Here is a 25,852-nt window from a genome sequence, read left to right as displayed (position 1 = left end):
TTATAATTAACACTCCTAGGTGCTGGTGCCATTCTACATCAGGTGATAAGGAAGACAACAATTCTTCTTCCCATAATCCTCTTTTTCACCCCACCTGTCTCTGAGACACCCACTATTTAATCCTATCCTAATTACAAACAACCTTCTACATTTCCAGAGTGAAACCCACAACCATGGGCTTTGAAAAGACAAATACGTCAATTTAGTTCTTAGAAAGCAGTGCTATTTGCTGCGCTTAACTTAAACGATTATGGTTACGAAAGAACCACAATTCACTAAAGCAGTGTTTCAAGGAACATCTTTTCCGGTTTGCTCCATACTTACCTGATTGTTGGAATCACAGGTGAGCATAATCTTGTGATTTATACAAAACCACCTGCACTGCCTTCTGTAGGAGTCACATGTTTGTGCGATTCTCACAATCCAGGACCATCATGAAGACATGGCACAAGCTGAAAAATGTTCTATCCAAAATGTCCTATTACTATCATAAGGTTCTACTGCATCTTAATGTCCCCTTACTATCATAAGCAAGAATTAGACAAGGGACAGTGAGATTTCCTTTATCAATCTAACTGCAAAGACAGCTTTTGGCTCAAGAATCGAAACGTCAACTTCACTGATGTTTGGGCAAGAAGATATGGCTCTTCTGAGTTGTGCTTTACAGCCTGAAGCTCATCATCTACCCATGGGAGCAGATCCATTATCAGACCAGACCAGATACAAGGTGTAACTTATTGGAAACAGTAAAGAGGCAACCTAATAAACAGCCTGGTGGTAGAAAACAAAAAAAAATATTCAGCTGGAAAAAGTAGCACCACAGAAAATGTGCACTGCCACGTACAACCACTAAAGGGTACTAAATAGCAGGCAATACATTTAGGATGACATGGATTTTAAAAAAGTCAACAAAAATACCTTTTTCTTGGACTTGAAGACATTACACCGGAACACGTTGCTTGCACCATCCCTGCCAATGTAGCTAAAAATCTTCAGGTCTTGGGAATCATGGGATACATAGAATATCCTAAAATAGGAAATAATTCAAGTTATTTTGTAGAAAAGGGAAAAAAATGGATGCACATTGCCAAAATTGAACCAACTAATTCAAAACACCTACAAAATAAAACACTTGTGTAAATGGGCTGTCCCTCACATTAAGCATTGATCTACAGCCCTATGTGAATTGCATCACTGATATGTATTCTCTCATGTACAAACCATGCATTTGCCTGTTGCATGATGGTTTCAATCACAATTACATACAATATATACTCACTTAGTACTGCATAAGCATAACTGGTAAAATTAGTTGTCCCTGAATCTGCCTTTACAATTGCAACTGGATATTGAACAACATATTTCACAACTGAAAAAAAAGTATTTGTCCTAAATACAAATAAAAGAATCCTGAACATATGCTTGATGGGCAGCTTGAGAATACATAATCCATAAGGAATCGCTGAACATTTCACTGTATATGCAATCTGGTTAACAAAGACATCTGGTTAACAATATCTACATTTCTGCAGAAGCAAACAGGCTAGGGTCAGAAGATTTTACTTTAAAAGCAAAAGCTGTTTGTCAAACTCCACTCATTCATAGAACCATCAGTATCATCAAACACTCATAGATTTAACTGAAGGTCTCCAGTCCAAGACCTCAATGAAACTTCTTTCCAGAGAACTTCATTTTTTTCCATTTTACCTGACAGGACAATCAGGTTTCAAATCCCTGAAGTGAAGCCTTGCTTTTCAATTAGACCATCCGTTCCTGCGAGTATTATCTCACATACAAAATATTACTTGAGGTATGGTACCAGATTGCTAAACTCAGGCACATGACTTTGTTTTAGAAAGACAAAGTAACAAAAACTGGAATAGTAAAGCATTTTCTACAGTCTCAGATATCACTTTACTAACATGCTGTACTCTCTTCTGTGAATAGACACGTCATTCATCTTATGATTTCCATTACACGAGAGCAGATGTTAAAACTTCATGCTGATTTGAACTCGGCTCTCGCCAAGATAAGCACCAACTAAGACGTAGCTTTACAGTAAACTAATGTGATCCATATGTGTCTCCATCCATTTACGTTTCCTTCCATATGATGATGTAGATATCCTTCTGTCTGGTGTTAATGGCTGAAGTGTAATGCTGGCTCCAGGGATCAGCATATTTTGCCTCCCTGGCGCATCAGCACACACAACGGCTGCGATGCTGGCTCCGGGGATCAACCAAAGTGCGGCCTCCCCAGCGCATCAGCATGACAACCATCTGGATTGAGCTAAGTAGGGTACATCTCTGGGGTTTTCAAGTGGGCACCTTCCATCCTCAGTGTTTCGTCGACTAGCCCACGACACCTCAAGAGGGCTCGACGGTGATTCTGGCGTCCCAGCATCACCCCCCTCCGTCCCCCACTCAACTCAGCCCAGCTTACTTACCTGTCCCCAGCCAGAATCTTTCCGTCTCAACCACAGCCAGTTGCTGCTCCTCTCTGCTGCTTCAGATAAGTTCTTCACTGTGCGACGCAACTCTTGGCCACTGAATCCGACGTCTCTGAGAAACCGGGTTGTAGAGTGTGCCATCAGTACTCCACGGATGTCAAGTCTTAAAGTTTACCCGTGAAACGCATGGTTTTTCAGAATTTTTAGTCTCGTGGCCGTGCAATGGAGTCTCGCGTTTAATTTTTTTTTTTTTGGGGGGGGGGGGGGGGGGGGGGTTCACCATGAAGAGGTGCACATTACCATTCTATATTCCTGTAGCTGCTACGTAAACTCCCCCCTTACTCCAAAGATAGAATTGCCTTGTCTCAAACTGACGGTTTGTCTGCGCAAGCCTTCTATGTTTCTGTACGCGACATGTCATTACTTGGACAGAGTCGAAGGAGAGGCTGTTGGACTGTCAATGTCTCGTTCATGCAGAAATTACCACAGAAATAAAAGAGAAATGGACATCAATGAGAATTTAATTCTTAAAGTCGAAAAATATAATGTTCTTTATGATGCCATTGTTAGTGGTTCTTTATGATTCCATTGTTAGTGGTTATAAAGACAATAAAAAGAAAGGCGCCATATGGTAAGAAATAACAGAACAATTGGAAATTGACGATACGTCTATCTCTGTTTATTTCACCTTAATTTTTGTCAAAGTGACGGGGAGCGCCACACACTGGTTTCGTAATTCCGTAAAATGACGCTTCTTTGTTTTAATAATGTTGACCAATAATAATAAATCACATTCACACTCTAACTGAAGATTTTATTAAAACTGAAAATTAATAAAAAAATGTTAACTAATTTACAAAGTATTTACAAAGCAATGTGTAGATGTACTATTTTTGAATAATTTACATGTTAAACCAGATCACATATAAACATTCACTGTTAAATATCATTTTTTTAGTGTGCGGTGTACCCAGACTATTTCTTTGTTTTATTTATTTGATTTCGTCTCCACAAAAGGAGCAATAGCAGACAGTATTTTCTTTTCATGACTAATTACAGTTGTGTTTTTTTTTTTAATGTACTCGTGCTGTATTCGTGTCGCTTGCTTCGCTCCCGGTGTGCATAGCCCTTAAGTCTAGGTCAGTGGTTAAGGTTTTTCATCAATCCCATGTGGTTGACATATCTGGTACTCCTCCCACAAAGCCTTGGTACAGCACAATTATACTTTCATAACACCGTTTATTAAAAGGAATGATTCAAAAATCACTACCTTTGGTGACCCTAAAATCCAATTTGTATACTGCGGTTAAAGGGTAGTTTATATATCTGCTATTCCTAAATGTAAAAAGACCATTTGTAACACAATAAAAACACTGCAATCCTACTGACACCAATCTAAATTGCCTTAGTTCCAATAACATTCAATCCACACTAGTGGATTAGTCTGCCAGACTGAAAAGCTGACCATTTTTGACTACCTCGATTTTTGATATTTACCAGCAAGTCATTCAGAATCCAATATGCTTCCATCTGTTGTAAAATGATGCAGTACTCCTGTGCCATTGCATCAGGAAACAGGGACCAAATCCACACTTGTTAAACAACACAGCTGCTTGACAAGTGCAGAAATGAAGATGCCCGTGCAGCTATGGATTCAGAAACGTAATTAAACCAAGAGTGAACAGGGTGCCTTTCAAGTAATCAGCACAGCAGATTTATTATTATTAATTTCTTAGCAGACACCTTTATCCAGGGCGACTTACAATTGTTACAAGATATCACATTATTTTTACATACAATTACATTTTTTTTTTATTTTTTTTTTTTTTTACATACAATTACCCATTTATACAGTTGGGTTTTTACTGGAGCAATCTAGTTAAAGTACCTTGCTCAAGGGTACAGCAGCAGTGTCCGACACCCAGTTTGACTTCATTGGAGAACTGCTCAATGCATGTCCTTGAAGGTCCTGTTTTTCTTAATGTTTTACTATTGTGCTGCAAATGATGAAAAATTGCCTGCCACTGGCTTAATCGCTGCAAATCAAATGCTTTTTTACGGTACATAAATTCTGTATAAAAGGTATTATTTCCAAGTCGATGCGCAAAAGCTTTTGCCCAACAAACATATTGCAGAATTTAAAACATGTAATCTCTGTGGTGTTAATCTACCCTCTGTCCTCCAGCATAATCTTTTGTTTTACTCTATACCATCATCACCCATAACGTCTGATGAAACATCTTGTAGAGAAATGTCTTTCTGAATATCTTTATAACCTGATAATAAATGTATAGTCCTCCAAAAATGACACACTTGCATTTGCTTTATATATTTTGTGTTTTACTTTGTTCCAAAGGAAATGTAAATTACAGGGAAGAAGGAAATGTGAATAATTGGCCAACATCATGACATCATTAAATAACTGAAGAGAAGAAAGTGTAGAAGAACTGAGAAGAAAAAACATTAATCAACTGCTCTGCAATTACAAACCAGGAGGGTGCAGTACATTACCGAAAAACTACCCTCACACTCCCTCTGAAATTGACCTATTGAAAAGGTACCAATCTGTAATCTGTTGGCTTGTGTTTATTCATCGAAGACTACTTTATGCTGCAAGCCACCCTCATACATTCCTTTTAGACACCAGTGGGTAAATGGGTAATCAACTCAGACAGGCCAAAGGGCTCAATTTAATAATGCAATCTGTCGTAGCCTGTCATGATGCCCTTAAACTTTCAGTACCCTTGTCGTTGAACTATAATCCAACATAAAAGAAACCAAACCGCAAATAACCTGCGACTATTAAAATATTGACAATCGTTCTTGTTTTCTTTTTGCCCGACTGGCATCATGCCGTTTGTGGTCTATTAATTCAATATAGGCTAAATGTACAAAATTTTAAATGGGTATATATGGGTTTTAATTTTGGCTGCCTTGCTAGCAACTAGATTTCATGTACTTCATACACGGCGACCATTTAAAATCAAATGTTGATTACACCAAATAACCACTTCCTAACTTAGTGGAGGAAACAGAAAGGGAAGTTATTCATGGAGTGAGGGGAAAAAAGCATGCTCTGTGTTTCCCAGAAAATGTAATGCTGGCTACATTACAAAAGTTTTCAATATCAAGCCCAACACTTTGAATTTGTATGCCTGAGATACAGTATAGTATATTTAGACTGAATCACAAGTCATGCCAATTTATGGGACACCAATAGCTCAGTTTAACACAGAAATCTAGAAATGGCTTCCAGATTTCACTGTTATCATCTATTCTATCCTGAGCTGCATAACTTCTGGGGCTTGGGCCAATGTTTAGTGTGGAGTGTAGTGGATATACACTATGCTACTAAGACAACAGAACCACCACTGAGATAACACTGCAGGGTAAATACAAAGGCAAAAAACCACATTGCCATGCTCTTCCCCAATGTGCTGAAAAAAAAACTTACAGTTAGATAATTCAGGACTGAAAGGGTAAGTCATGGTTTATGTCCTAAATTGCTGCACTCTCCTAATTGATCCCATCCATTCCCCCTGCTGACAAACGTCAAAGGTACAGTACTGTTGCATTTGTCATTAAGCGGAAGAGAGACAATCTAGTATTTCCACACACACACCATTGTTGAATAAGTAGGCTAATCAATTATCGCTTTCCTCAAAGCCCCTGCAGTCCCTGGATTTTAAATGCAGATTAGTGTAATGCTTTGGAGGAATACCTTTTATATTGGTACAATACAGTTATACATTTTATAGTATTCCTGAACTGGAATGAAGTAGTCACTACAACTTCTTACAAAATGTTTGCCTCTACTGTATGCTCATATAAGGCATTATTGTCAATTACATAACTCATTGGAAGTATTTAATGGCACACAGTTTGTGAACACCTTCAGAATGCAAAGACTGAGCTGCAGCTTTGGCATTTGTCTCTGATCCATCTACTGTAATGTATACCACAGGGACTATAAGGAATGACAGGGAATAGACATTTTTAAAGAAAAAAAACTCAATTTATCAACTATGTTGCCTTCAAAAAGATGAGACAGCACCAAAGGGAATCTCAATAGTGAAAGAAAGAGAGGATAAAAAGGTTTGTGACAATAGTAGAAAGGATTACAAGGCTGGTTTACAAGGAGATACAAAGAGAGCGTAAAGTATACTTTACTGTTTATATCTCACATCTCAAATTACCCGATTTAAAACTTCCTTTGAGAAACACACAAACACATGAGGATTCGAGAACAAATGAGCCCGAAGGCCAAGATACTTCACAATATTTCAAACTGGATATATTATCCTGCTACTTACCTATTTAGTGGTAGCCAGGGCTCACAACAATAACGTATGAATGTCAAGTACATCTGCAGGTGCATTTAAGTTTAGCTTGGTTAAAATAATTGAATTATAAAATGGAAAATAATTACTATAGAAAGTAACCAGAATTAGGAGCAATATTTGTGAATCCTAAACTTATGAAACAAATAATTTCTAAGATACAGGATAAATGAAAACTGGACAGAAAGCAGAAACTGTCACCAAGGAATTTAGTGATAAGAGACAAGACAGAAGAGAATGTGTACTACTTTTGTTCAACATGGTATTTTCTAAGCTAAGAAGCGTGTGACCTATTCACCTCAAAACTGGAAGACACACCAAATACTCACCTAACACATACAGTACATACTGTAACACTTTCAGAAAAAGAGCCCACTGTACTTTTACATGAATCAAGAATCTCAAATTCATTTGCATTATTCTACATTATAGTAGATGCATTGTTTCATGGTAACAATATATCAGCATGCTATATTAAGGTTGTGCAGTTTACTGGGGTTAAACCAGGGACTGAGGCAGATAAGTTCCTGCTTCAAGTAATTTTAACTAACTACATTTGGTGACATTGTAAGGTGGTGTTAGAATTAGCTGAGTTAGTGTGTGCTTAGTACCAGGTGAGTGGCTAAATTGATTAGCAGTTGATTTTGCTATTTGATTGGTTTCCACACAGTTTAGCTGGTTCTTTTGCCAAGCAGTTGTAACATTTAATCAAGCAGCTTATTTCGGCGCCAGCAAGAAGCGCCAGCAAACCGAAGAGCCTCAACAAAAGAGCCGGGAGTCTAGCTGTGGGAGTCTACAGGTAACCAGCGTCCTGAGGCAAGATAGCTTATTTCAGCGCCAGCAAGAAGCGCCAGCAAACCGAAGAGCCTCAACAAAAGAGCCGGGAGTCTAGCTGTGCGAGTCCAGCGAGGGGAGGCCTGCACTGAGACGCTGTTCGCATATATCCAAACCTAACGGCGCTCTAGAAGAAGCCATCTACTAGTCAGGTCTGTAACCGCCACCCCACTGCTCCTACTGTGCCTGTTGTCTTGCCTGTCCTGCTATGACTGTCTCTCACATCCCTGTTCTGTCCTCCTGTCCTCGTCCTCTGCCTTCCCTCCGCTGCTACTCCTCCAACCCCTCTAACCTCATTTCTCTGCCTCTCCCCCCCTCCCGCACACTCTCTGGTGCACTCTGGAACTATCACTCTTCTGCTAAAAAAGCCGATTTCATCTCTGCCTTTGCCTCCCACCTCTCTCTCAATTTCCTTGCTCTCATTGAAACCTGGCTGTCCCCTGATAACACTGTTACTCTTGCTGCCCTGTCCTCTCTCTTCGTCCTGTCCCATACCCCGCGTCTCACTGGAGGGGGAGGTGGGACTGGTCTTCTCCTCTCTCCCTCCTTACTCTTTTCTGTCCCCTCCGATCTCTCCTCACTCTCTGTTAACACCTTTGAATTTCATGCAGTCCAACTAACCTCTCCCTGTCAACTCCTGCTCATTGTTCTGTACCGCCCCCCTTCACTCATTCCTCTCTCCATCCCCTCCTACCCACAAAGCTGGCCGTCAACTGGACCTCACCTTCTCCAGGGCCTGCTGCCCCTCCACCCTCTCTGTCACCCCCCTGGACCCTCTGATCACTATTTCATCTCTTTTTCTCTGTCTCTCCCCCCTCTCCCTGCTCCTCCTACCCCCACTGTCACCTCTCGCCGTAACCTCCGATCTCTCTCCCCCTCTGTCCTTGCCTCCACTGCTCTCTCTCACCTCCCTCCTATCGACTCCTTCTCACAACTCTCCGTAGACTCTGCTACCTCCACCCTCTTCTCCTCCCTCACCTCCCTCTGTTCCCTCACCTCCCGACCTGCTCGCCCCTCCCCTCCCCATCCCTGGCTCTCCTCTGCGCTCCGCTCGGCAATAATCACACTGCGATCTGCTGAAAAGAAATGGAAGAGAACCAAACTCCCTGCTGCCCTAGACCTTTACCGCACTCTCCTCTCCTCCTTCTCCTCTACTCTCTCCTCTGCTAAATGTACTTATTTCCAATCTGTAATCCAAGCCTCCACTAACAACCCACGTAAACTATTCTCTACCTTCTCCTCCCTCCGAAACCCTCCCCCCCTCCTCCTCCTTCCTCTATCTCCCCTGATGACTTTGCCTCCTTCTTCTCTTCTAAAATCTCAGATATCCGCAAACTCTTTAACACCTCTCCCTCCCCCGCACCCCCTCCTGCTCCAACCCCTACACCCACTGCATCCCCCTCTAACTCGCCCTCCTTCTCCACCTTCTCCTCCCTGCTCCAGAGAGGTATGATGCTTGGTTGTGTGGGGTAAACTCCTTTCATGCACCCTGTCTAAAGAAAGTGGCTGTGCAACCCATTCATCGATTTACAGTCCAACCAACCACTCCATTGTACCTGGAGATGACCCCTTTTAAAATTACAGTTCCAACAGCATATTCAATCCTTTTGGAGTAATTTAATAGAAGGTGTAAGAGATGACATTATGCATAAAGTATTAATTATGTATTTGATTATGTTTCTTTACTTCTATGTTAAAGTTTTATTTTCATATTTTGATATAGCTTAAAGCACATGTAACTAGCTAAGCAAGACATTTGCAGTCTCTCGTATCTTGGCGTCTGGGCAGACAGCCAAAGTTAGCAGGTGTCTAATCAAGATAGGTGGAGGAGTGGAGACACAGTGTGAAAACAAAACACCACAAACAAAGGACTAGTTTGAAACAGTTTCTAACAGAATAGATTAAGTCTGTAAAATGCTTAAATGTGACACACTATCGAATGTGATAGATTTGGCCGAGTTTCCCCCCTTACCAGGAGGTGTGTTGAAGGTGTGTGATAGCAGGATGGATCCATACTGATTGGAAGAAAGCATAAGAAATGGGGGTGGAAATGGTAATATATTCATAGTATTTAATGTTTTTGTTTGTATCGTCAGTCAATTCTTTGATTTGACATGGACGTCTGTGTTATGATATAAACGTATACATTAGGGCATGCTGTGACCTGCGTGTCTTTGCTTGCTTGTATCTAGTGTTTATACGATTGTATTAACATTCGTTTATTTTATACATATAAAGTATTTTTGATAAAAAAAAAAATCATTTGTCAAATTTATTTCCCTACAAAGGCGTAATGTTTCATGCCATCAGAGTTGTCAGTAAACTCCCCACAGTCATACAGGAAACTCCTTCCCCGGAGATACATTTTGCTTGAGCTGATCCTGAGCTGTTACGCAATCTGTGCCAACAGTCAGGCAAAACCAGAATGACCCACAGTCGGAAATCATCTGCTAAACCAGCATCCACTGTGGCTCATTACTTGAGCATAAGGCCACGTATGGCAGTCTGTGGAATGCCGCTGTCTTCATTCTGTATGTGACCAGAGTGAATTCTAGAACAACATGTTTTATAAGAAAAGTGACATTCCAAGAACTCCAATATGAAGCTATTTCCTTTCTACAGCTGTCCTTGGTAGGGTTAAAGTAAAATCTTGTCAAAGTTTGACTTTTTGATTCTACAAAGCACACTGAATAAGAAATAATTTCATGTTCAGGACATTGAATGGAAATATTTTTGGCTGAAACATTGATTTTCAGTAACTTCTAGGAGACTTCATTGCCCGTTTCAATTTGAGAAATCAGGGAAGAAAATTAGGAACCTTTCAACTGCGACAAATACAAAGATTGTAAGGCTAAACGACCAAAAATAAAGCGCTGACCACATCGAACTCATAGAATACATGATGGCGTTTCTTGTGTCAACTATTCCTGTAGAATGATTTTCCAATTGCAGCCTTTATAAAACAGGCCATACCTGTAACTATACTTTGATCCTTTTGCAAGAAACTAATTTTTTACATTTGGTAATTATCAATCAAAGTAACAACATTTGAGCAATAAAATGGCTACAGGCATGTGAAATATCCATAAAGAAATAACTGATAGCAATGGCTAAGGATTAAGTATCTCTGTTGATTGAGTTTTTTGTTCAGCTGTTGCTGTAATCTCTTATCCTGAATCCCACACTGTTCTCTTGTTTTCTGAAAGAAAAAAGAAAAACTACCTACCTATTTCTATTTGAGGAAATGATACCCAAGAGCACACAAAGAGGTCACAGCTATACTGCTTAAAAAGAATTATTTTCCTGGTTCCTGAAACATTGGATATGTGAGGTGCCTCTTTTTCAATCCAGCTTTTGCGTCAGCAATTCTCTTGTTTAACTGTTCTGTTGATGAAAATGCCTGCAGAATATGATCAACGGTGTCAATACCTCACCAAGGTCATTGTCTAGCTTGTTTCGAGATGCAGGTTTAAAAAGGTTAGATGCGGCCAGCAAGTAGAAACTATATTTGATTGTGGCTTTCTACTGTTGATGAGATTTCTGAGAGATGGCAGATTTGATGAAAGTGAACACACAATGCAAAACTGCTTGCAAAATGTTTCACTAGTGAAGTGGAAGCAGTCACAGCATTGTTTTCGACCTGCTGCAAAGGGGCAAGAATAAATTTTGTCCACAATAGAAGATTAATTGATGGAGATTGATGTCACCATGGACTGTACCTACTTAAATCAGGACAGACTAGTACCCCTATTGGCATGAAATGGTATATAAACCACAGAGAGAGAGACAGTTAATGATAAAAGCATAGCTGTACCTTGAGTGCAGTTAAATGGATAATACACTAGCTGTGAAGAAAGCAATATATTTGTTTCAGGTGCAGTCTTCATGGGCCAACTTTTATTGTTTTTTATTATTTTTTGTATACATCACTATTGTAGATGAATTTAGTGAATAATAATGTAAAAAATATACATGACAGAATAATGTAAAAACAGCCAACCCCCACCCCCCACCCCCCACCCCCCAAGGTTCTTTCCTGGAGGTTCAATTAACCAGGCCACAGTATAGACTCTCCCGAATAAACATCCTTACTGGAACTTCAAAGCGATTGTAGACATAAAGGGTTATAGAAAAATGCATTTTCTTTTCTAACTCCCAACAGGCAGCCAGAGGAGGAACGAATCCCTCAAGCAACACTTTGAACAGCTTATCATTAGCTGCTCCAGCAGTTACTAAACTACAGTCAGTGCCAAAAGAGGCACATATTCAAGTTAACAGGGAGAATTTGCACAGGTCCAACTCCTACCACTAATGTTTTTATGACAAACAGATCGCTAAAATCTCTACTGGATTAAGCATTTTTTGGGGGGCTGTGAACATTTATTGGAGACTGTGACAAAGAGACAGTGAACTCTTGTTTTAGATCTCCCTTCCGACCGGTGAGGGCACTGGGGAGGAGGAGCAGGCGGAGCCGCGGTGCGCAACATCACAGACCCGGTCGGGAAGCGCGGTGGCAATCACTCATTGGCTGACGGCGGTTGCCCTCGCTGACCAATGGGGACGGGATGGGGCGTACAAAAGGGGGTGTGGCCCGGGGTTCTGTTCCTTCTGGCAAGGTACCGTGCGTGTGAGAGAGAGAGCGCGAGACAGAAACTGAAACTAAAACTAAAACTAAAACTAACTAATAGAGAAACAGAGGAAGGGAATTAAAGGACGGAACGTTTTGTGGATTGAACTGTCCTGCTAACCCATCTACTCTTTGTATTTTTAGAGCACTAACGGGACGCTCCGGGAATACGCTGGAGGAGCGACAATCCGGAAGTACTGAGTTTTATTACCCCGTGTTTCCCGTGCTTGGATTGCACAAAGAAGACGGACTATTGTTTTGTTGTTGGTTTATTTTGGGACTGCAACCCCCCCGTTTCTTGTTATTTTGTCGGGTTACACATTGTTGTGTATCCCGGCTTCCTTATTGTTTATTTAATCTATTATTATTATTTGTTTTGGAGCGCGTTTTGGTTGCTTGGGTAAAGGGAAATAAAAACCAGGCGCTTAATTGTAAAACTGGACTGGAGTCTGTCATTTTACACCACACTACGTTCATCCTGTCACACGTGGTGTCATCGTGGGATGGATCCAGCTACGTTGGCAGCGGTCCTGGAGGCTTTGGACAGCCGAAGGGAGGCCGAGGAACGGAGGAGGGAGGAGCGCTACACAGCCCTCATTGAGAGGGTTGGGATGGGGATGTCATCGGCAGCGTCAGTGGGGGCCGTGATAGTGGCCCCGAAGGCCCGGGCCCAGAAGATGACGGCGGAGGATGACCCGGAAGCCTATCTTGTGGCGTTTGAGCGGCTGGCCACCACTGCAGCGTGGCCCCTAGAGTACTGGGCGAGCCAACTGGGCCCCTGCTTAATTGGGGAAGCGCAAGCAGCGTACCGGGCAATGACGGACGTCGACGCTGCCCAGTATGACCTGGTGAAAGAGGCTATCCTCCGCCGTCTTAATATCACGGGGGAGACCAACCGGGTCAGGTTCCGGGAATTCCGGCGGCCACCGAACACCCGGCCCAGGGTGGTGGCGCAGCGGTTGTGCGACCACATGGCACCATGGCTGAACCCCAGCCAGAAAACCAGGGTCCATATGGGGGAAGCCATTGTTATGGAGCAGTTCTGCCATGTGGTCGGGGCCGAAACGCAAGCCTGGATTCTCCAGCACAACCCCACTACCCTGGATCAGGCCGTGACGTTGGCCGAAAATTCTGAGGACGCCCTCATGTCTGCCCATACCACCCTGCTGAACTATCCCTCTCCCTCCGTTGCCAAACCACCATCGAACCCCCCTGGACCAGGACCTGCCAGACCACCGACCCCATTGGGCCATCCGGCCCCCTTACCATGGCGGCAGAGGTTGGCCCCCAGCTGGGGTAGAATGGTTTCCCCCGCCCCGCTGTCATACCAACAGCGGGACAAAAATGTACTGCCTTTGCCCTCTGCCCCACCAGTCTGTTTTAGGTGCCAGCAGCCGGGACACATCGCCAGGTACTGCCCGGCAGCCATGGAGTGCGACGTGGCTGCGTGTCACCTGGCATCGGAGACAGGTAAGGAATGGGGAAATGGTCGGGAGGGCCCGTGTATGGTTGATGTTATGCTGGGGAAGGTGAAAAAACACGCGTTAGTGGACACCGGGTGTGAGCAAACTTTGATTCGGACAGCTCTCCTAGGCGGTGTGTCGTGGCAGCCACAAGGACAGGTGGTGATCTCCTGTATCCATGGAGACACGGAGACATACCCCACCCTAAAAGTATATTTATCGGTAGGTCCGATAAAGCGCCACCTGGTAGTGGGGGTGGCCGAAAAGTTACCACACCCGATTATTCTGGGTTGAGACTGGCCGCAATATAAGGATTTAGTAAAAGTATCGGCAGCCTCGACCACACGTGTAGACACGGCAGACCCCCGGGGAAAGGAAGTAATTGGCACCATTTTTCCTTTCCATGCAAAACTGTTTTCTCCACTTTTTCCTAGGAAAACACACAAGGAGAGACAGAGGGAAAAGTGGGAAGGCGCATCGATCCGACACGGTTGGGGTCTGGCGGGGGAAGGTTCTGATGGTCCCAAACGCAAATCGAGGGGGGTGGGAACACAGTGTGACGGGGCGGGTGAGGTTACTGGACCCTCGAGGGTAGAGACTGCTCCAGCCCCTGTCAATATCCCGGACATGTGTGCCTCAAGCGTGGATGTAGTGTGGGAGCAGAAGAACGACCCCACACTGGTGTACGCTTGGGAACAGGTTCAGTCTATTGAGGGTAAGGATGTTGACGGCATCGGGACGCTGGTATATCCTCATTTTGTTGTAGAGGGGCACTTACTATATAGGGTAAACCTAGCCCCGGGCACAGGACAGCCTGTCAAATAGTTGATGGTTCCCCTGTCTTGTCGACCAGAGGTCATGAGGCTGGCGCATGACGTTCCCTTTGCAGGACACCTTGGTGTCGACAAGACGAGGGACAGAATACTGGCACCGGGTCGAGTGCGCCCCGCCCCTTTGGTCCCACTGCCTATTATCTCCACTCCCTTCGAACGTGTTGCAATGGACATAGTTGGGCCAGTGCTGCCTTCTGATTCCGGGTACACACACATATTAGTGATGGAGGATTATGCAACGCGGTACCCGGAAGCAGTTCCGTTGCGGTCCACTAGTGCCATGGCAATTGCGAAAGAATTGAGTCAGATTATGGCTAGAGTAGGGATTCCCAAAAAAATATTAACTGATCACGGAACAAACTTTGTCAAAAACGCTACAGCAGGTGTACAAAATCCTAAAAATACGTCCCATCAGGACATCTGTTTATCATCCCTAAACGGATGGATTGGTGGAACGTTTTAACCAAACATTGAAGCAAATGTTGAAACGGTTTGAGAGTCAGGAGCAGAAACATTGGGCTACTCTTCTTCCTTACCTTCTCTTCGCAGTGAGAGAGGTGCCTCAGAGCTAAACGGGATTTTCCCCCTTTGAGCTGTTGTATGGCCGGCAGCCATGGGGCATCCTTGACCTGTTGAGAGAGGGTTGGGAAGAACACAAAAGCTCCTCTAAAAATGTAGTGCAGCATGTGCTCCTACTGTGGGATCGCCTTGATTTAATTGGTTGATTGGCTCAAGACAATCTTAGATCGGCTCAACGTCGGCAACAGCAGCATTACAATACTAATGCGCGAATTCGAACCTTTCGGCCAGGAGATAAAGTAATGCTGCTTCTTCCGTCATTGGAGTCAAAACTGTGTGCTAAATGGCAGGGGCCATACGAAGTGATACGGGCAGTAGGACTAGTAAATTATGAAATTAGACAGTCCGATCGCCGAAATAAAACAGAAATTTACCATGTCAACTTATTAAAGCCCTGGAAGGCAAGGGAGGTCTTATTCATAGCCCCAGGTGAGCCGGAGGATGACTTAGGACCCTGCATAAAGGCCCCTAGCCCCAGCCAGATTTCAATGGGGGAACAGTTACTTCCGGATCAGCAGGTAGAATTGCATGTGTTGATTGGGAAATTTGGGGATGTGTTTTCTGATGTGCCCGGCAAGACTAACATTACCAAATATGCTGTTATTACTCCGCCAGGGGTCACTGTTCGGGAGAGGCCCTAACGGATCCCAGAAAGCCGGCGGAGTGGCGTCCAGAACGAGGTGAGGGCGATGCTTGAACTTGGGGTCATTGAGCCTTCCAGAAGCGAGTGGTGCAGTCCCATTGTTATCGTGGCCAAGAAGGACGGCACTAATCGCTTCTGTGTTACATCCCCATCGTGAATATGCAGCAGCGTATATTGACGATGTGGTTATATATAGCTCCAACTGGAGAGAGCATGTAAATCGACTTACAGCCGTCCTTCAGTCTCTAAGGGCTGCCCGGCTGACAGCCAACATGAGGAAATGTGCGTTTGCTAAATTAGAAACCCAGTACCTAGGATTTATCATGGGAAACGGACGGGTGAAACCCGTGGCCACCAAAGTCCAGGATTTGGTGGACGCGGCGGTCCCCAAAACCAAGTCCCAGGTGAGGTCACTATTGGGATTGGCTGGTTATTACCGCCGCTTTATCCCCGAGTATGCCACCGTGGTCAATTCCCTGGTAGACCTCACTAAGAAGTGTGCGCCAAATTTAGTCAAGTGGTCAGAAGAGTGTCAGGGGGCGTTTGAGACCATCAAGCAAAAACTGTGCCAGGCTCCTGCGCTAATATTACCAGATTTTAGCAGGAGATTCCTCCTCCATACTGACGCGTCAGAGGTTGGTTGGGGGAGGTCTTGTCCCAGAGGGTTAACGGGGTGGAGCACCCCATTCTCTACATTAGTAGAAAAATGCTTCCTCGGGAGCGCAATTACTCGGTTGTGGAGAAAGAGTGCCTGGCCATTAAATGGGCTACCCACTCCCTCAGGTATTACTTACTGGGACATTCATTTGATCTAGTCACGGACCACGCCCCACTCAGATGGTTAAGCACCATGAAGGATAGCAATGCCCGAATAACTTGGTGGTATTTGGCATTGCAGCCTTATATGTATCGTATGGTACATCGGGCAGGGAAAGATCACCAAAATGCGGATTATTTTTCCCGGGAGGGGGGAGTAATGGGAATGGTAGATTTGGCCGAGTGTTCCTTCGGCTCCACTCTGAGCGGTGGGATATGTGACAGAGAGTGAACTCTTGTTTTAGATCTCCCTTCCAACCGGTGAGGGCACTGGGGAGGAGGAGCAGGCGGAGCCGCGGTGTGCAACGTCACAGACCCGGTCGGGAAGCGCGGTGGCAATCACGCATTGGCTGACGGCGGTTGCCCTCGCTGACCAATGGGGACGGGAAGGGGCGTACAAAAGGGGGCGTGGCCCGGGGTTCTGTTCCTTCTGGCAAGGTACAGTGCGCGTGAGAGAGAGAGAGAGAGCGAGAGAGAAACTGAAACTAAAACTAAAACTAACTAATAGAGAAACAGAGGAAGGGAATTAAAGGACGGGACGTTTTGTGGATTGAACTGTCCTGCTAACCCATCTACTCTTTGTATTTTTAGAGCACTAACGGGACGCTCCGGGAATACGCTGGAGGAGCGACAATCCGGAAGTACTGAGTTTTAGTACCCCGTGTTTTTTCCCATGCTTGGATTGCACAAAGACGACGGACTATTGTTTTGTTGTTGGTTTATTTTGGGACTGCAACCCCCCCGTTTCTTGTTATTTTGTCAGGTTACACATTATTGTGTATCCCGGCTTCCCTATTGTTTATTTAATCTATTATTATTATTTGTTTTGGAGCACGTTTTGGTTGCTTGGGTAAAGGGAAATAAAAATCAGGCGCTTAATTGTAAAACTGGACTGGAATCTGTCATTTTATACCACACTACGTTCAGCCTGTCACAGAGACGTATTTCACAAGTTTTGCTGTTGATCTAAATGTTTTCACTTTGACTCAGGTGAAGACTTTGACTTCATGCTACACTTCAAGTTCACATACTCTGATACAAGCAATAGCTCCAATACCTAAAATTGGTTGGAAAACCTGGTACAGTAGCTCAATCAATACCTGCATTGGGAGCCACTGGCCCTTGTAGTGGCCGTATTTAGGAAAACTGATGTCCCGTCAACTTGTGGACATTGAAGATCCCTGATAGCATTTCAAATGATGGCCTAAACCTGAGACCCCACCCTCACCACTGCAGGTTGGTATACTTATAAAACTATTACAACATACAAACAAAATATAAAATATTGCTCCTACCCTTGAAAGATAACATTTTATCCAGGCTATTTATGTTATCATGATTATAAATGTGTATCTTTTACCATAATTATTGTCCTTGTTGTCTCAAAATGCACTTAAAATCCCAGCTGTGATGGTAAAAGCAAACCCACATATCTAGAGCAAAGAAGCCCTTCATTGTGAGCTTCCTCTTAAGGTCACTGTGAGAGAGTCACACTCCTACACATGTTGCCTTGTTATCACTGCATCAAAGAATGTGTGAAAATGTTCTTCGTCACTTGTGTACAGCACTATGCTTTCTCTTGAAAGTGCCATTCATAAAACCAGAAATACTGTCATCTGTTGAATATTTTGACTCTAGATTTTTAAATTGGTTGCTCCTGGTCCATAATTAGAAATGGCCTGCACCTGATTTATTGGACTTGTCCTTAATATATCAGAAATGCCAAGGGAAATGAGATAGTTGCCACACGACTACCAAACTTAAAATGCATTGGTGTGCAGAGGCGTTCCAATGTAACTAGGTGTTATAGACCCTTGTAAATGAGCTTTAGCAGAGGAATAAAACACCATAACCTACTTGAAACAGCTCTGATATCCCAACACATAATAATTATAGATACTAATGCGATTTCTGTTTAACGTTACATACCGTGAAAACTTTTTGGTGGCCAGCAGGAGTCAAGTGCAAACTGTGCTGGGATTGAAAGGCATGGATAATCTCAGGTCAGGATTAGGGTGAACTGGTGGAAAACCACAGGCTAACAAATAGGCTGAGCATTATTTTGTTAATTTAATTTATATGCATTAAAACACAATTTTATTTATATATATATATATATATATATATATATATATACACACACAGTGCCCTGCAAAAGTATTCAGACCCCTGACAAATTCTCTCATATTACTGAATTACAAATGGTACATTGAAATTCCGTTCTGTTTGATATTTTATTTTAAAACATCTAAACTCAAAATCAATTATTGTAAGGTGACATTGGTTTTATGTTGGGAAATATTAAGAAAAATAAAAAAACTGAAATATCTTGCTTGCATAAGTATTCAACCCTCACACATTAATATTTGGTAGAGCCACCTTTCGCTGCAATAACAGCTTTAAGTCTTTTGGGGTAAGTATTTACCAGCTTTGCACACATTATATATATATATATATAATATATAATGTGTGTGTGTGTGTTCACTAATTTGTAAATATGCTGTTTTATTGGATTGGCACTTTAGTATGTTATTAACTGTGGTATATTAGTAGACTTTGACCATTGTTGTACTGTGATTATTAAAATCAGGGGTGGGAGAGAAATTATTATTATTATGGTACTATGAATTTTAGCTGTTTTCTTTTCATTATTATAGCTATGTATTTGTTTAGAGGGGATAATTGCATTATGTTTGCGGAGATAACCTAAAGTTATTTAAACTGTCAATTGCAAATTGCTTCCTTCTGTAAATGTTACTTATTTGTATTTTCTTTTATTGTTTCTCCAGATTACAGGCAGTGAGTCCTTCCTGCACAAGTCTTTTCAACCAACTAAAATATGCCCAGTCATACAGGCAATGCTGATAAGAAGTTACTACATCCGGCTCCTTAGATTGGTGCAATTTTCCATTCCTGTGATGTTTTAACAGCATTAGGGAACAATTAAGAAGAGTAATACCAAGCTGCAGCAATGAGATCAGGGGTTACAATCTGATTTCCAAAATTGGGACTGCCTTCAGAAAAGCCAAAGCTAATCTGAAGAAATGTTTCACAGTGAGGAACATTGTTCTAACAGTATAACAAAGACCATGCCACTTTGTCAGCATGGGGTGACTGGTGCTACAGAGAGTGTAAAAAACTGTCATGATCTCTGCCAAACTCCTTGAAAGCTTACAGTACCTAAAAGACTAGCATTATAGGAACACCTTCCCCCAAAAGAGAGACCCTCTTAAGGTCACAGTTAGAGAGTTGCATTCTTTCTCCCACTCAAGCAACCTTTAATTGATAACCTTACACCATTGCTTAGACTATCAACATCTGGATTTCCTGGAAATGGGGAGACATACAGTACTGGTAACAATAACCTGTTATTCATCATAATTGCTTGTTCACACTTCCAGAAAACCATTCTTGTTGTATATTAACTTGTAAAATGGTCTTTGCCTCAGGTTACATGGTACATTTACCATTTACCTCATGGAACTGTATAAAACCGATGCACATTTCAATATATTTTGCAGCTCAGGCACTACAATAATCATATATTCCTCCCCTACAGGTGGCTGGCTGTTTGCCTTAAAAACTCTCTCTTGGTGTCCTTTAGCACAATTAATTTCTAAGCTCCTTGACAGTTCTACAAATGAATAATACAACTTTTCAAACTAACTTGTGATGGTGACTTCTGCACTTTGCTGTTAATAGTACATTTTTGAGTGGCAGTCTCTTATTATTAGTGTTGGTTGTGCTAAGGGAAGGATTAGGCCCAGAATAAGGGATAAAGAGGTCATGCAAGCACTATTTTGTTGACCAGAACATTTTCCTAAAAAATGTACTGTATGTCCTTGAAGATGAAATGTATTTTATTTTTATGTTGAACACTAAAGAAATATAAAATATAGAATAAAGAAATAATATAACATATAAAACTTGCTAGAGCCTTGGGGAAATCTTCTATAAAAGATAAAAGAGAAACTTTAAGAAGATTGATGTCTTTGCCAGCTAGCTTCGACTGGCTGCTATCCAAGACTGGCAACATGACCTTCACTCACAATGCAGACGGAGAACATGGTCAGACACCTCTGAACTGAAAATCATGCCAATGCTGTAATAAAGGTAGTCAATAATACAGAGACCAACGGCTACCGTAAGTTAATCAAATGATAATTATACATTTAATAACAATTAGACGGTAGTGACCTTCTAATAATGACATGTTTAGCAAATCTGTGTGTGGCTTCATAGAATATTTTTCTTTTACACTTTTTTAATAAAATTTTATTTGAGGAGGCCTGTTGTCATTTCTGCTGTATAAGTCAAATCTGTCATCTCACAGCCAAATTAAATTTGATTGTGTAAACTTCCAATGCATGATAAAGCCCTCTTTAGCCCCTTTCACATTGGTGCTCCTACTCCGTTCCCGACCAGGGTTCTGGCTACCTGGATCACAATCCCTCATAGGTGTAAAAGCACGTACCCGTTCACCCACCTCAGGATGTGGGTGGACACGCTTTGACCCAGGTCGAGCGAAACAAAATGCATGATGGCCGATAGTAAGCGGACCTCCACAAGGAACATTTCTGTTTAGTCTGTTTGGCCATATTTCTGTAGATGGAGACACATCATAAACCAGATTGCAGCAGGGATGAAGAAACATTTTCTCTAATCAACATTTGGGCCAACGATTCAATCCAGAGAAGCTTGGATGGAGTGCGGTTACACAGTGTGTATTTGCTTCTGTCAGCTAGGTCAACCCTGCTTTTTCAAAAAGAGGTGTGAAATCGCGTAGCCAAGGTGCATGACACCGGGTCACGAACTGGGTAGGGTCCGAGACTAGTAGAGCACACCAGTATGAAAGGGTATTTTGATCCCAATCTCATTTGTTGTAGAGCTTCAATGAAATTTTACATTGATCAACCATGCTTTGTCAGTGAAAGGGCTGATTTTGTCAATACTTACCTAACAAACTAATTCAATCACAGCTCCAAAGGGAAATATACTGTAGATCTGTGTTAATATATACTTTAAGATTGGCATTCCAGTAAATCTTTACTTGTCTTGTTTTTATGCCCTTAACTATGACTACAGTGTAAACTCTCCTATTTGTATTCTAAATGTCAAGGTATTTACAGACTATCTTACCGAATAAGATTTATAACACGGAGATGCTCTCCACATATTGCTGTCATCCAAACACCATTGCACTCACTTTAGGAGAATCTCCAATTCACTTTGCAAATTGTACAACTCTGCACTGCCTTTCAGACACTTTGTTTAGAATCCTGACAAGTCATTAAGGATAAGGCCATAACTAGATTGCATAGAAGTTGCTGCTCCTTGCCTTTTCCAAAACATGCTATAGACCCTCTAACAAAGATAGTTTGTTTACTAATGCATCATTCTTTGCTGCTGCCAGAGAACTTAACTTAACCGTCTTTACTGCATCATTGTGTTCAGTATTCAATTCACTTTGTGGGGACTGGGGTGTGGAGTACTGTATTACCATTCTATTTGTGTCAGAACAAGATCAAACTCAAATTTGAGCTGAGTAGTAATAACCTGCATGCTAACACACCAAGTTATCTTTCATAGGACTTAAACAAGTCCCCATGGCAATGTGGTATTCAGTTATTGACCAGGCAGCCAAGCAGACAACACACACCCACAGCACTTATTACAAGTTTTCATACAGTATAAATCCAGTTGAGGACTGACCTTGTGATCTCCCTTCGTCTCAAGTGTCAAAACCACAGGGTTTTTCTTAGCTTTTTGCAATGGGATGTTTTACCTTTAGGTTTCAACCCAAGAGAAGAAAAAATATACATGGCTGTTGTTGTCAGTTATTGACCAGGCAGCCAAGCAGACAACACACACCCACAGCACTTATTACAAGTTTTCATACAGTATAAATCCAGTTGAGGACTGACCTTGTGATCTCCCTTCGTCTCAAGTGTCAAAACCACAGGGTTTTTCTTAGCTTTTTGCAATGGGATGTTTTACCTTTAGGTTTCAACCCAAGAGAAGAAAAAATATACATGGCTGTTGTTGTCAGTTATTGACCAGGCAGCCAAGCAGACAACACACACCCACAGCACTTATTACAAGTTTTCATACAGTATAAATCCAGTTGAGGACTGACCTTGTGATCTCCCTTCGTCTCAAGTGTCAAAACCACAGGGTTTTTCTTAGCTTTTTGCAATGGGATGTTTTACCTTTAGGTTTCAACCCAAGAGAAGAAAAAATATACATGGCTGTTGTTGTCTACGTGAAACAACAAAAGACACAAAGGATCAGCCAGTAGATATGTTTTAAAATCATGTTTATAAAATCATAACATATTACCATGCATACTGTGGAACAAGCAATACAATCTAATTTACCATCACACTGAAACTTCACTAAAGGCGACCAAAATCATTTCATAGCCATTTCAGCTGAGGCGTGTAATAAAGCCCTACAGTATGCAAACACATGTTTGTTTGTTTTTTTGGACAGCTCTGGGATGTGCTTTCCACAGGGTGCACTCTTAATGAGAAGCCATTACTCATTAGTAACCTGCAACCAGAGGGATTTTCTTTCTACAAGACAATCCTCAAGGTTCAGTAAAATGCCTTTTTCTAGAGAATAAGGCACAAAAACCACAGTCATAGCAGAGTTTGTCAAACATATCACCATAATCCTTGCAGCAGCATGCTGGACAAACAGTAAAAGACAGTTCAGGTCAAGCAGTTATCTTGATTTTGAGTTTCAGCAGATGCACCTAAAAGAAAAACTTCTACAAGACCAATGGAACTGTGCCCGACCTTCAAAATGGGGGAGGTGTTCAAACAAACTCTCTGTGAGCCACAGTGCTAATAAGAAGGATTCACTCCATTTACATTCAAGACATATTCTCAACAGTGACATGCAGTATCTTAAATAATCCATATCGAAAAAGCAGACAGGCAATCTCAATACAGGGTTTTATTTCCAACAGACATGAAATCATATTTACAGTCTAGAGGGTGGAACGGACTGCGGCTACTTTGTCGCAACCCTTTTAACGACAGCACTGCTGTGCTATTGAAAAATAAGAACATAGGAAAGTTTACAAGCAAGAGGAGGCCATTCAGCCCATCTTGCTCGTTTGGTTGTTAGTAGCTTATTGCTCCCAGAATCTCATCAAGCAGTTTCTTGAAGGATCCCAGGGGGTCAGCTTCAACAACATTACTGGGGAGTTGGTTCCAGACCCTCACAATTCTCTGTGTAAAAAAGTGCCTCCTATTTTCTGTTCTAAATGCCCCTTTATCTAATCTCCATTTGACATTTAACCTCCTCTTTGAATGTTCCCTTGCTGTTATAATATTGGAAAAACATTTTATAATTGGTTTTAGCCCCCTTAGCAATATTGATTTCTCTCTCTCTCTGCCTTTCTAACTTCCTTTTTGACTTGTGTTTGCAGTTCCAAGTACTCTATGTGTACTTTGTTTTTGGTCCCTTTTAAACGCTCTGTGAAGTGCCTTTTTTCGCTGAATATTTTTTAAAATTGATCTATTAAACCATTTTGGCCATTTTGTTTTAGATTTAGATTTGTCTACTTTTGGAATGTAATTGTTTTGCGCCTCTAGTACTACATTTTTAAAAAACAGCCATCCTTTTTCTGTGGATGTTTTCTCTATTTTACTCCAATCTACTTTTGTTAGTCTCTGTTTCATACCTTTATAGTTTGCTTTTCTAAAATTGTACTTATTACATATGTACAGCATGAACAGGCTCTCAGGATTTAGGAAGGTTTACTCCACATATCAGTACATTCAGCCCATCGACTCATTCATTTGTAGCCGAGCACTTACCTGTAGATGGGGTCCTGCATCACCAGCATCTTGCTCTCATCCCAGGTCCATTCTTTTTTCTGTGAAAACATAGGAAGCTACAAGGCTTAGACCACTGTACCTGACCCGATAACCATAAAACAATTCAAAAGACACAAACTTGACAACAAAAACGCTAATTAAATATCTGCCTCTACTGTAATATTTGAGCTTCTGGTAAAGGGCAATATTTTATTTATTTCAAACAGTATCAAGTAGCGTATTTGGGGCACTTTTAAAACAGAAAATGTAACCTCAGTCGCAATAAAATAGATTTTGTCAAAAACTCTTTTCACATATTGCCCTATATCCTTCATCTATTCTAAAACAGCTCTCACGGGTCTGCATAAAATCGATTCCCTGCCAAAATTGAATTCCTTTATTAAATCTTACCTGTTAAGATGCAAGTGTCAGAATTCAGAACACCTTCAACTCACAGATAATACATGTCATCTTATGGTAGATCAATAGCATATGGTTTGGAATAATTCCATTTTTTTTTTTATTGATTTCAGTTTCTGTGTGTTTTGTATTACACTGTATGAATCACATTTATTTGGAACGGCAAAGCGATCAATGGAGGTAAAAAAAAAAAAGCTGTTTAAAACCAATCACCACATAACAGGTGAGCAAATATATTATCATGCATTGTTGAATTGTGCTTAAATTGCATGCAACCCAATAATAACTTATATTATTATTATTATTATTTTATTTCTTAGCAGACGCCCTTATCCAGAGCAACTTTACCATTTTTACTGGAGCAATCTAGGTCAAGTACCTTGCTGAAGGATACAGCAGCAGTGTCCCCCACCTGGGATTGAACCCACAACCCTCCAGTCAAGAGTCCAGAGCCCTAACCACTACTCCACACTGCTGCCCTATAATTTTATATATTACAGTAATAGTATTTTCTTTAAAAGGGGTTTTCTCCACCCCCCCCCCCCCCCTCGATACCTGCTTGCCAAAATACCACTCTAAGCAAAATAGACCTTTAAATCTCCAGTATACAGACCCACCCCGGTACTGGAAGCTATTCCCAGTTGGCTGCTGTATCATCATGCAGATCACAACTTTTTCACACTAGCCTGTAAAAACAAGACACAATGTTCTCAATCTTCAGTTTAATAGGAAAAAAAGATAATCTTTACTTTTGATGTACTACATCCAGCGGTCCAGATACCTGCCGCTTTTTATACATTAAAAAAAAATCAGAAATATGCACTTAATTTAAATTTAATGCTTAAAATTATGCACGGCAATTTGGCTGCACAGATCGTCTGCCTCCCCTAAAACTTCCACGAACAACTACATCTTCCAGCATATAATGTCTTCAGTTACTAGGAAAGGGCGCGTTGTTTTATTCACCATTTGCTCACCTGTTGACACTGTGGTCACTGAACTGTTGTTAAACCTCACCT

The 25,852-nt window shown here is 41.8% G+C and overlaps 1 protein-coding gene across 7 annotated transcripts in view; it reads right to left on the bottom strand.

The window, feature by feature from the left end:
• Window positions 1-25,852, bottom strand: part of LOC117413695 (carboxyl-terminal PDZ ligand of neuronal nitric oxide synthase protein-like) — a 109,386-nt gene that overhangs the window by 36,224 nt on the left and 47,310 nt on the right. For 4 of the 7 annotated variants that reach the window (XM_034023000.3, XM_059031827.1, XM_034022992.3 and 1 more), the window contains exons 4-5: window positions 24,414-24,472; window positions 919-1,027 (exon numbers count right to left, since the gene is read on the bottom strand). In XM_034023000.3, the coding sequence (XP_033878891.1) occupies window positions 919-1,027; window positions 24,414-24,472 (168 nt within the window). Of the gene's footprint in view, window positions 1-918; window positions 1,028-24,413; window positions 24,491-25,852 lie in introns of all 7 variants that reach the window. The other 3 variants (XR_009329670.1, XM_034022984.3, XM_059031826.1) reach the window with 1 other exon arrangement.

This window comes from Acipenser ruthenus, chromosome 10, assembly GCF_902713425.1.
Source record: "Acipenser ruthenus chromosome 10, fAciRut3.2 maternal haplotype, whole genome shotgun sequence".
Taxonomy (NCBI): domain Eukaryota; kingdom Metazoa; phylum Chordata; class Actinopteri; order Acipenseriformes; family Acipenseridae; genus Acipenser; species Acipenser ruthenus.
This window is presented reverse-complemented; position numbering and strand designations above follow the sequence as displayed.